At 49.1% G+C, this 11,789-nt stretch overlaps 3 protein-coding genes across 5 annotated transcripts; 1 reads left to right on the forward strand and 2 right to left on the reverse strand.

Moving 5' to 3' along the window:
- Positions 1-20: 20 nt before the first annotated feature.
- Positions 21-1,342, reverse strand: TrAtP1_006049 (uncharacterized protein). Its single transcript, XM_066112961.1, has 2 exons — positions 1,055-1,342; positions 21-1,002 (listed from the first exon to the last, which is right to left on the reverse strand). The coding sequence occupies exons 1-2, from the start codon at positions 1,087-1,089 to the stop codon at positions 345-347; spliced, it is 693 nt and encodes a 230-aa protein (XP_065969047.1). The 5' UTR covers positions 1,090-1,342; the 3' UTR covers positions 21-344.
- TrAtP1_006050 (uncharacterized protein) lies at positions 1,342-3,984 on the reverse strand. 3 transcript variants are annotated; one of them, XM_014082703.2, is made up of 6 exons: positions 3,648-3,984; positions 3,284-3,493; positions 3,146-3,220; positions 3,010-3,086; positions 1,833-2,950; positions 1,342-1,779 (listed from the first exon to the last, which is right to left on the reverse strand). In XM_014082703.2, the coding sequence occupies exons 2-6, from the start codon at positions 3,318-3,320 to the stop codon at positions 1,674-1,676; spliced, it is 1,413 nt and encodes a 470-aa protein (XP_013938178.1). In that variant the 5' UTR covers positions 3,321-3,493; positions 3,648-3,984; the 3' UTR covers positions 1,342-1,673. The 3 variants fall into 3 exon arrangements, with proteins under 3 accessions (XP_013938178.1, XP_065969048.1, XP_065969049.1); XM_066112963.1 differs by having other exon boundaries at positions 3,010-3,493; XM_066112962.1 differs by having other exon boundaries at positions 1,342-2,950; positions 3,284-3,984.
- Positions 3,985-4,163: 179 nt separating this feature from the next.
- TrAtP1_006051 (uncharacterized protein) lies at positions 4,164-9,916 on the forward strand. Its single transcript, XM_014082704.2, has 2 exons — positions 4,164-7,452; positions 7,510-9,916. The coding sequence occupies exons 1-2, from the start codon at positions 4,411-4,413 to the stop codon at positions 9,619-9,621; spliced, it is 5,154 nt and encodes a 1,717-aa protein (XP_013938179.1). The 5' UTR covers positions 4,164-4,410; the 3' UTR covers positions 9,622-9,916.
- The last annotated feature ends 1,873 nt before the right edge of the window (positions 9,917-11,789 follow it).

The raw sequence follows: 11,789 nt of genomic DNA on the forward strand, positions 1-11,789 counted from the left end.
GCATGTTTCATTTGCTTCCTGTTGACGAGCGTTGATGAGCATACTGTTGTATTATTCATTGTATGGGATTTTATTTGTTTTGGCCATAAAATTGGCAAGTTTCTTTTCGCAGCTGGTATCTAGACCCTTGCCAATACCTGCTGAGACCATCATTTTGACAGTTTCGTCTGCTAACTGACGAATTATAATCCTCTTTGGTTTTCTTCCCATAGCCTAGATCAACTCCTACCCTGAATCGAAAAGCTGGAAATGAGGGCTCCTATATGCCCATGTACAAATATTTATCTACCGCCCAAGACCTAGCCTCAAGTTAGAGCCGATTCACTCCGCATATACTCTCATATTCATTTCTTCCCCTTTTTCTCGTACTTCTCAAGCAGAGTCTTGCAGTTGGCTAGGTTTTTCTTTGGCTCCCACGTATTATCCTTGCTCGGGTATCCCTTCCATTTGACCTTGAACCAGTGCTGCATCGTTTCTGCATCAATCCTGGAGTCGACTATTTGCTCAACTTCCCACTCTTTGCGTCCGACCTTAGTACCTTGAGTAGACTCATCTCCCCTAGCGACCCTCTTTTTCCGTGGTGTTGTCGCCGTCTTTGCTGGCCGACCACGTTTTCCAACTGCGCCTTTCTGCTCAACTTTTCTTTGGGGCCGGAGCTCGCGCTTTGCGGAAGAAGACGGCTTCCGGGAAACAGGTTTAGGATCTTTCTTCTGAAGAGTAGCTAGGCGGAGTCTGGTCGAGGTTCTAGGTTCGGCAGACACTGTTGACACTTTTCTCGCCTTTTTGGGCTGCAGTGGACGTTCTGTGTCATCTTCCAGGGCATCACCGCGCTCCATGGGTGAAGGTGCCAGAGCTCCAACTGCACTGTAGATTGGCGAGAATGGAGAGTTGATCAGCGACGCGAACCGATAGGTCGATGATGGAATTGTTGGTGAGAGTACTGGCGAGTGCATAAGGTACGGCGATGAGGCTCGCTGATCAGTATCAATGTCGCTGAGAAAACTTATCGGGAGTTAGCTTTAGATTCACTGGATAGAATTTTCGAGCTCTTTACTCAGGCATGGCTTCTTCGTTATTCAGCCGAGGCATGGCTGCTGATCAATTGCCTCGTGGGAATATCAGCTTCACAGAACGAATCCTTTTTTTATGCGACCAGGTTCAGTTGAAAAGGCAAAGAAGGAAATATCCAAGCGTAGAAGATTATTTGTTTTTGGAGGCTGTTTGTTTGTTCAGGAGGAATGTTATCTCACGTGCGGTCTATGTATCGCCACGTGGGCGCATTGCAACCTCTCCCTTTCAGCCTGTGCTCTTCTCCTGAGGCAAATATGGACTCAAAAATGCCAACAAACTTAATTCATGATATTTGCTGAGTACCTAATCAATTTCTTGAGGTCAATGCCCAGTTCAACCTATGGATGCATGCTCGAAGTTTTTATATCTTTGATGCCAGGCTCGCAGGGAAAGACTCGCGATACAAATTGTCAGTGGGCAATTACTTCTATTCTACCAAATCCACACAGAGCCAACGTCTGTTCATCTAAGTATACAAGAACTCTGCCACTCGCTAAGACTCTCTCTAAACGTTATGAAACTTCAAACGCTATACCCTAAAAGACGCTTAGGCAGAGGGTGTTCAGGTATATATATATATAATCCTTCCAGTAGGGGTGCACTCAGTCAAGCTCCTCAACTTCGTCGTCATCGAGTTCACGGAATCTCCCTTCTTGCATTGCTTGCACAACAGGATTTTCGACGTCTATAATGCCGGTCTTCTTAAGTCTAATAGCCAACTGTCAGTTACCCAGTGATATTCGGGATACAAAGGATCTTACCGTTCAAAGAGCACAAATAACCTTTCTGCTTCGCGCAGCTTCTCGTCTTCAGTCATTGGTGGCAGCTCTGAAACCTTTTCCTGGTCCATAAATTGTCCAGTTATGGGATTCACCATCCTCTGAGCACCCGTGGAGTCGTCTGCGTTGAAGGTCGTTGACGCATTTTCAGGAACGGGCACGTTATTTTTGAACAAAAAGCCAGAAGCGAACCCGTATCCAACGTTCTCTACGAATTTCGATGCATCTTTATCCGATATCTCGAAGAGAAGGTGGGCAATTGTATCTCGCAACGCGGGTGTCATTGCGTTGGTAGAATTCTTCAGCAATCTTGCAGAGAGTGTCGTGCCTCTGCCGAGGACTGATTTCCGATCCTCTGTAGTTGGCAGTATTTTGCTGCCAATGTACTCGCGCACCGAGCTAGGAGCATGCTCACTAATTTTGAGCATTGCGCTGACTAGAGGAGTGACCGTGGTTTCGAGTTCATTGTCGTTATAAGTTGCCATTGCGGTATCGAGGAGAGATATCAGCCTAGCAGCAACCTTGTTGGGTTCGGAGCTTGGGTATATAACAGCTTGGTTTGTGGCCGTAGATATATCAAGGTTGATTAAGGCGCTGACCAATGGTCCAAAGGGCGAGTCCAGGGGCTTAGAACTTGGGATATCTTGCTTCCATAATAACGCAGCGATGTGTGGAACGGCAGTGTTGAAGTGAGAAGCCTCGTCTTTACAGAAGTGAGTGACGTTGAACAGCAGTTTGAGAGTTTCGGAGAGCGCCATGTCCTCCATAGGCTGTGGCTGCTGGGGTTTGGTGGCGGCCAGCTTAGCATGGCGATTGAGATTTTCCGTGATATTCTCGGCAAGATGATGCTCAGTAATGAGATTACTTAGATGCTCTTTAGTACCATAAGTGGAAAGCAATAAGACGCGGGAATGGAGAAACTCGTTATCCCAATTATCGGTCTTTAGTCCGTCACAGGCTTGCGTAGCGAATCCCTGGTCTACAAGCATCCGCCGTGTTTCGGCCTTTAGCAGCATGGAATTGGCCAGAACTCTCAAGGCAGCTCGAGACGTATCACTAGACGAGCTTTGGAAGCCATGCCGTAAGAGCATAGAGATACCCTTGAAAACGTCAGCCTAGACTTCATCGCGAAAAGGATTTTATACTGGTAGCTACTAACCTCCTTGGTGAAAATAGGATCTGCATTCCGGGCATCTCGTCCGTAGATCTTGAGTTCCTCCAATGCCTCATCTCGGTCTAAGAAACAGTTAAAACCGGCTCTCGCTAAGCCACATAAGATACCGGCCTCGACATACCTTTGGGGAGAAGCGAGGCTTTATCGAGATCTTCTGTAAGCTTATTGACCAGTTCAGTCACTGCCTTAAGCTTAGCTGTGTAGAGTTAGCGAGGCCATATGCAGCCATAAGCCTTTCGCGACGGCTGAATAGACTCACCAGGGCCCGTTGCCGTGCCCAACTGGACACCGGACATGATGAAGATTAAGCTGATTAAATGCTCGAGGAAATAGTCGTGCTGAGCCGGACTGCGCGTAAAAAGGCCCACGAATATCCGAGACCCAAAAAGGCAGTCCAAGGGTCAAGTGATGTGACGGCTGCTGGCTATAGCATAAACGGGCGTGTTTCTGATTGGCCGCCGACATGTAGCTGCGCAACTCACGAATATTAGAACCAGCAAGACGCCATCAGTAATTTGAGGGTGAAAGACTAGAGAAAGGAAGAGGTGTTGAGAACGAAGAAAAGGCGACGAAGAAGGTCTGACGATTGTTGGCCAAAGTCATGAGAGCCGGGCGTAGCGCACCAAAAAAGAGATTAATAAGACGGAGAAAGGCCCGTATATTTTCGGTCAGTTTCTAAGGTATTCTGATTTAATTTCGCCCGAGAGCCAGGGGTCGTGTTAGGTATTGACTCGGAGGCTCAGTGTTGCTTCAAACGTCGTCAACAGTGTAATCTGTCTGCCTTGTGCCGTAGGTACACAGCACAAACCGAACAGCTCAGCGCCCTTTTTGCTGCTTTCGGTACTGCCTCGGGCGCTGCTGTGGCGACTAACCAGCGATTGGTTCCGTGGCAGCTGAGATGGGCGATAAGCGACTGCTGGAGTATGCAAGTTGCTCCGGATTGCAAGCCCCTAATTGGGCTGCCGGTACCCAAGACAGCCTACATGTGAACACCAAATGCCTTGTACCCCGTGTCAGGCCCTCAGGTACCTTCCGCCGCTATCTTCTAGTGGGGGCAGCCACTAAAACGCGTGTTGAAGCGTGCACCGAGCGTGATCGCGTCTTGCTTAATTGATTTCTCGGTAAAATTCATGGGCCGTGTCACTCCGTACCTCTCCCCAGCTTCAACTTGAGGTTTGCAGCTCAGAGGTCGAGAGGCGCTATCCCGCTGCCACAACCGTACGGCTGCGATGCAAGTTTAGGTGGCCTTGGCGGTGACTCTTTTTCTCTGTTTCTCGAGTTTCAACCTATTTCGAACGGACCCTGCGAGATCCCAATGTCTAGTGGACGATCCTCCCTTGGCCGATTCACTGCTCTCTAGATCGCCGACGCTGCATCGCAGCAGCCATGGCATCTTCAGTAGCCCCGGCTCCAGCATCCAATCTCGAGACGCTTCTACCGCGGCCCCCGACGCCACCGCGAGAAACAGGCAAAGAAGGCGACGGGTTGGTCAAGTCCATATTGAGCCGCGCTCCTTCATCTGATCCTCAGGACAGCCTCCAGACTCCGCCGACTGCGAACACACCGACCTCGACCGATGCGCCCGACTCAAAATTGATGTCAAGTAGGACGAGGAAGAAAGTCGTATGGTCCGCACATACCGATTACAAGGACCCAGTTGACTATCGATCAATCGACAAGACTCACAAATCCTCACCTCTCTCGGTCCCCTCGCCGGCTTCGAGACCTATCAAAGGCATTCTCAAACCTTCATCTTCTCCGAACCGTCTCGCTCTATCGTCTAGTAGAGATTTTGATGCGACCTCAGGCCAGCCTAACATAATCGAAATGTTGGACTCAACAATCAAGCAGCTGGCCGGCTCTGATCGAGATTCAAAACTCGATGCCTATATGATGCTTTCAAGAGCCCTCAAGGCTTCCAATAACCTTCCCGATCGAGTTGCCTTACAAGACAAGATGAGCCTGTTCATGCAGTTTATCCAGCGCGATATGACGTCCAAAAGCAGCACTGGAGCACCCGATTCTTCACTAATCAACCATGCTCTGACGCTGCTCGCCACGTTTCTCCATTTCCCCGCCATCGCCTCGACCCTCACCTCAGATTTCGGAGTCTTTGTTATCGACCACTCTATCCGCGCGTTCGAAGACACCAACACTCCCAAGGATGTTGCTCGACATTTGATGCAAGTCGTTGCGTTCCAAAACTTTTCCGCCAAAGTCATGACGTCTGACCGAGTGGGACGACTGGTCACTGCAATGTATCAAATAGAAGACCATCTCACGGGCAAGAGCATCGTCATGAGCAGAATACATATATACAGGCGTTTGGTCAAGCAGTCAAGCTTGCATATGGTTACCCACTCAAACTGGCTCAAGAACCTACTTGCAGATATGCTTAGCTCCGTCAAGGATATTCGAGTCCAGGCCATTAGCCTCGCCACTGAAGCTGGGTTTGCCCTGCGATCTGAGAAGCAGTTGATGCGGAAAGCCAGCGAAATATTCCAAACAACGAACGAAGACCAAGCGTATATCGAATTCTATATCCAAAGGTTACAGGAAATGCTCAAAGACAGGCCAAGCGCTTCAGCTGTACCGCAGATATGGAGCGCCATTATTCTTTACATGCGATGTCCTTTGGAGAGATGGCAATACTACGGTCCCTGGCTGACTCTTGTCCAATCTGCTTTCAACACAACAGATTTTCTCACGAAACAAGAGGCAAACTTTGCTTGGAATAGGTACATCTACCTTACTTTGGCTGATAGCAAAGCTACCCCAAAGAACCTTGGGACCCTCTGCCAGCCTCTGCTAAGTCAACTTCGGAGACGTGCAAATCCTAAGCAGTTAGAAGAAACTGTGAAGCTCCAAAGGATAGTCATTGGTGGTGTATGCAACCTATATTACTACGCGTTTGCCCCAGGCAATGTCAAGTTCCCTCCCGACTCAATATGGGATGTTGCTGTCCAGCCTGTGTTGTCACAACTCATCAGCCTGGATGATAAGCCTGAAATTCCGGGCGATTGTCTCCTGCAAGCTGGTCGCATCTTGACAAGTCTTGTGGACGTCGCCACACCTCGTATCTGGAGACAGGATCGCATCATGGAGACAAGCCCCGCAAAACCTGATGAACTTCCGCCCCTGGACTCAAAGTGGGTGAGGAAGAACTGTGATAAGGTTTTCCAAACGGTTGGTCCCCTTCTAGAGAAAAGGTTCCTTGACTTGGCGAATAAGGACTCTTTGGTATTCCGCCTATGGCATGCGCTGGTCGGCTCAATTGCGGCAGCTTCGGCGAAGGATATCAAAGTCTCAGAAGATACTGCCAAATTCTTCGCTCATGCACTTGGACTGCTGTCTAAGATGTGGTTGGCTGGAGTACCGGAAGCTGATAACTCACATGGCCCGGCATTTCTATCTAGCGTCAAACATTTTATCGAAGTCCTTGTCAAAGCCCAGGGTATGCTTCCCTTTACTGAAAAGAAGCTTGCCATGACGATTGGCAATACCTTTGAGCCTATTGCAACACCATCTCAGAGCCTGGGTCGACCAAGCTCTCTAGGAACCGTCCGAACTCCACTGCAACACCTTTTTTGCTTGCTAGCTTCCGTCCCACAGAGTATTGCTGACGATGAAGTCCTGTCCGACTTCTTTCTATCCGTTTTTGAACCATTCTTTCTTGGTAAAGCGATCAAAGCTCGCTTAGAGCTATCGAATGAGCTTCTTCAGCTATTACCTAGAGCGTCGCCATCCCCCTATGGGCCTTGGGTATTAGCTGCACAATATTTCTCTTTTTCACTCGAGGATAGCGAAGCTACATCCAGTTTGATAGGGGGCGGTAAAATGCTAGGACCGAAATATCGAGACATCACTTCCTTACTTGAACGCGGCCTCTTCGGACACCCTCGGCTTCCTCTTGATAAGTGGTTCACGTTATTCGAACGGCTCTCTGAAAATGTGGTTCAGCAACTGGGTGATGCGGGGCGAGCACTCGCTGTTATCGAGCCCCTGGCAAAAGTGCTGCTAGACTGTCTTGACAGCAGCGTGGAGAAGCCGTCTTCAATCTCTCTTAAGGCAATACGCTCACTTTTCGATGCAGCCAAGCTGCCGCGAGATAAAACTGCTCTAAATACTGCTCGGCAGCGTCTATGGGGAGCTTCTGTGGTGGCCGCCCGAGTAGGCTCGTCTGATCCGTTTGACAACCTCTACAAGCTTGGGAATCAAGCTTTAGAAAGTTTCTACGGCAACTCTTCCATTTTCGATTTAGAGAATGATATTGTACCCTTTCTTGAGAGCATCAAGAGCTTCTTAGTGAGATGTTTCCCTCAGTCAGGTGTTAAAGCCTTTACAAAAGTCGAAGCTGGCCTATGTATGTGGATTGAGGATGACAAATCATGCTATGAACATGATGAAGAGTCACTTCTCTCAAAAACTGTAAGGTTGACTCAAATGCCGTGACTTATAATATTCATACTGACTAACTTTTTATAGCTCATTCATACATGGGATGGAATATCAAAGGAACTCGCTGGCCGCAAACATCTGACAAAAGACGAATTCGACGAGATAGAACCACTTCTGAAGTCTGCATTCAAAAGCAAACTTCCTACTATTGTTGACAAGGCAATTGAGCTGTGGAATGTGGTAGCTAAGGATGAAGAGAAGCTAGACTGCTCAGACAGTCTGAAATCGGTGGCCTCGAATGCTGGATCAAAAAAACAATCCGCGGAAACTAAAGCATTTGGAAAACTTGGTGGCGCGTTCGGAGCTCAGGCTTCTTCACTAAAGGGACTACCAGACGAAACAAATCTCGTTGTGCTCTCTTCAAATTCATCTCACCAGGCCGAGTCCACTGCCACTTCGAAAATGCCCACACGGATGTCAACTCGAAAGCGTCGCATGGAAGAAACCCCTGAACCGAGCCGTACAAAGCCGACGAAGCGAACCAGCACTCCTCGACTTCGTCACGACAATTCTCAGATCCAGTTTACTCTTGTTGCCTCATCGTCTCCGATACCTGAAGATGGTTCGCAACACCTTACGGAAAGACAGAAAGAAGTTCGAGAAAGGCAGCGTGAGACAGAAGCAGTCTACTCAGACATGCGGACAAGCTCTCCAGGTCCTGCCAAGGAGAGCTCACCCATACCAGATGAAACGGTGGCTTCTAATGACAAGCAGGCGGGAGAAACAACCCCACGCCACACCACGTCTTACGATAATCTAATCAGCTCAACACCAACCCCAAGGCGTGGCCAACTCCTAAATATGGATGATAACGATCCTCCGTCCTCACCCCCCATTCCACGGCCATACCCGCTCCTATCAGAGATTAAGTCTCGCTCTATGGCTGGCGGCTCATTGGACAGCTGGGAATTCTCATCGCCTCCAGGGTCGCCAGATCCCAGTGACCAAGAAGCATTATCGGATGTTCAATTGCCTGGAGAGAAGCCGACAAAGAGGTCTACTAGGAAAGCAGACACCAGAGCTAAGAATGCCAATGCCGGCCTGAGAGATGTTATTCCTTCTAGCCTCGGAGAACAAGACAATTCCTCCTCAGACTTGACGGACTTATCGGATCGAAATATATCATCTTCACCAGACCCCCCACCGCAACTTCTTGAAACTCCGACCAAGAAACGGCTAGTTCGTGAGGCTGTCCGTGTGGAAGATAGTCCAAGATCGGTCGACGACGAGTTTGTTGATGCTAGGAGTAGTCCTGAAAAGCCGTCGTTAGTACAGGCCAATGATACGTCGTTCGCGCTCAGCGAGGGAGATGAAACTCGAATGATGAAACTTGTAGAGGAACTTGAGTCGGGTGACCGCGCTGGCCTACAGAAAGAAACAAGCTCTGAAGACAGTTCTGACGAACGACCCAGCGCGCAGTCAGCAGAAACTCGAGCAGCATCGCCTCCAATGACCCGCGGGGCAGCTAAGCGCTCCCCCTCGGCCGCCATTCCGCTTGCTCCTTTGGAATCTCTTGGCAATGGCGAAGGAGGGAGCAAAAGAAAGAGAAAGCGAGGCGGATCCCGCCAAAGCAACAGCCGTTCAAAGAAGCAAAAGTCGGAGCAAAGGTCAGAGAATATAGAAGCGACAAAAGAGAGAGAGACAATAGTGGCGAGCGAAAAGGAAACTCCCGAAACTCCTTCGGTGGGTGTAGAGACCAGGGGAAGCGCACGAAGACAAACCGAGCAGCGCCAGCGAGAGGATAAGACTCCACGCTCACAAAAACGATCAAGCAAGCGAAATAAGAAAGCGCGAAGCGAAGAAACGGACGATGAGGTGATGTCGCAGCTGGTGAATGAATCTCAAGCAGTGGTTGAGAGCCAGAAATCAAACAAGAGTACAGAAGAGGAGGTGCCTGTCACTGAAGATGGACCTCGTCAACCAACGAAACACACGGATGGGAACGCTACGGCAGCAGACACGGCAGAGAGTGAGCCGCAAGCCAAGATCCTGGCGATTATGGAAACGCTACAAACCAGCTTGGCGCATCTACGCGATGTAGCACTGCCCCGAAGCGAAGTATATAAAATGGAAGACATGTTGATGGATTTGAAGCGAGAATTATTCGAAGCAGAGAGACGAGGAAGGGACAGCAATTAGACATGAGGAGGCAGCATGAGGAGGAGGAAAAATCTTACGGCAAGCATAATGCTGCATCACACGGCGTCTGGGATGTTTTTTTTTTTTTTTTTTTTTTTTCTTTGGCTTTGTTGCTGTCATTTGATAAAAACTGTGTCTTTTACTACGTTCCTTGTTATTAGGCATCGGCTGATTTTTTGGCTGTATGGCACGGGGTGTATGGATACCTATTAGATGCTAGAATTTTTGTTCTATGGAAGTGGATAATCTGCTTGCATGGAGGTAGATATTGGAAACGGCCGCAAGGAAATATATCGGCCTGAATATTCACACGATCTGCTGCCCCTGATGCTATTTTTGATTATTTCTCATTGAGTAAACATTTCCATTAACTCAAGTAAATTGAACGCCACCCTGGATTTCATTTCTTTCCTCAACGCCACCCACATCCTATCAAATCTCCCCTTCAGACAAGTTTCACGAGGCCAAGTTGTAAAGCAGTATCGGCCAACATCATCACCATGACGAGAATAGAAAGAAAAGAAAAAACTGAGTCAGCTCGGCCGAATCGAAACGGGCTGCGGACAGGAACCGCATCCCGCAGTTCCTTGGCTGCTTGGGTGTCGTTCCTTCGGATAACCTAAATAGGCAGTCCGGCGGCAGCTCACCGATGTCAAGCAGCCAAGTCCCGAGGCACACGCACGCAGGAAAGGCGCTTATGCCGGTAGATCCATAATTTTTTTTTTTTCTAAACATGGGGGTTTAGGACTGTGATAGTTTTTCGCAAAAGAAACAAAGTGGGTGGCTGCCTGGCGCAGTGAGAAATGACTGGCTGAAGGCTGAAAGGATAGGAACTCCATACTGCAGCTATACGGAGTCGCATGCTTGATCGTATGTAAAACTGCTACCTGGTTGGTTATCTGGCTGGGCTGCAGCTTCAGAAAGAGGAAAAAAGTCGCCTGTGGTGTAAAGAAGGCGATGATCTCCGATCCTAAATGCTAGATTCCCTTGCTTGCTTTCTATTCATACAAGCCTTGTTGATCTTCATCCATTCAAGGGCAATGGGAGGCCGCTATGGAGATGTAGATGCATAGACCATGCAATCAATACAAGCATTCCAAGCTGAACGGCAATTGATGCAAGGGCACACACTCAATAAACGCTTGCTTCTGTTCTCAGAAATCCTGGATGAGCCCATTTAGGCTCCATTTCATCGCGGCAAGTGACGTCAAAAAGGAATAGCTGTTTTTTTGTGGGCATCTCGACGCCTTGCCGGCTTGCTTCATGTAACGGAGTCGATGTGGGCCTTCGGGTGTAGGTATTCCATGTGAGAGAAAGCCGACGATGGGCACTACGGAGTTCAACTTATGCCCATGCCGTATCAGGGAATACGGAGCTCCCGACGCAGAAGCTATCCGTCAGCTACTCCTCCAAGGCTGACACCATCGTGAGATTGCAAAACCTGGAGTAGCATGCATGATGTTTCCTGCGTAGAACAGTCTGGACCCTTTTGCGCCCGATGCGCTGAAGGGAGACTTGACTTCGTTTACCCCAGGTTTTTTCATACTGCTCGTGTGCCTCGGATCACTTCTTTGGGGATATCCAGAAGACTGAAAATAAGGGAAGGGGGATAGATTCAGTGGTGGCTGTCTGGGGAAATCTGGGGACGACTTTTCCTGGGGAGCACGCGAGATAAGACAACAAAAATTGGGACGCGGGGAGAATGATTCGAGACTGGAGCGATGGACCCTCCCCCGGATTTTGCACGTTTCTCATCTCAGCGCAAAGTGCAAAGCGATCTGATTAAGCCTTTTCTTCACACTTGGAGATTGATTCATCACGACATATCGTGAAATGACTTGCCCGGCATTGAGTTATCCGCGCTGTAGTCTGAAGACTGGCCGATGCAGCGATTCGCCCTGCACCACCAGGAGAAGGCGGCGATGTTACGCGCGCTAGCATGCACCGATCAGCTAGCGCCTAGAAGCCAGATGTGCCTGAGTCTTTGTAGCTTCTTCCGATGCTGCATTTCTCCTCCTCCTCTTCTCTGCTGACCGATCCGCCCCGACCTCCCGTACACACCAAGTCAGCGAGCTAGGCTTACCGACCGGAAAGATTTGAAAGACATGTTCTAGCAAGGGGCGGCGAAGTTTAAGCCCAAGACAGGAAGTCGGGTTTCCCAGCTGGTA

Source organism: Trichoderma atroviride, chromosome 3, assembly GCF_020647795.1.
Source record: "Trichoderma atroviride chromosome 3, complete sequence".
NCBI classification, from domain to species: domain Eukaryota; kingdom Fungi; phylum Ascomycota; class Sordariomycetes; order Hypocreales; family Hypocreaceae; genus Trichoderma; species Trichoderma atroviride.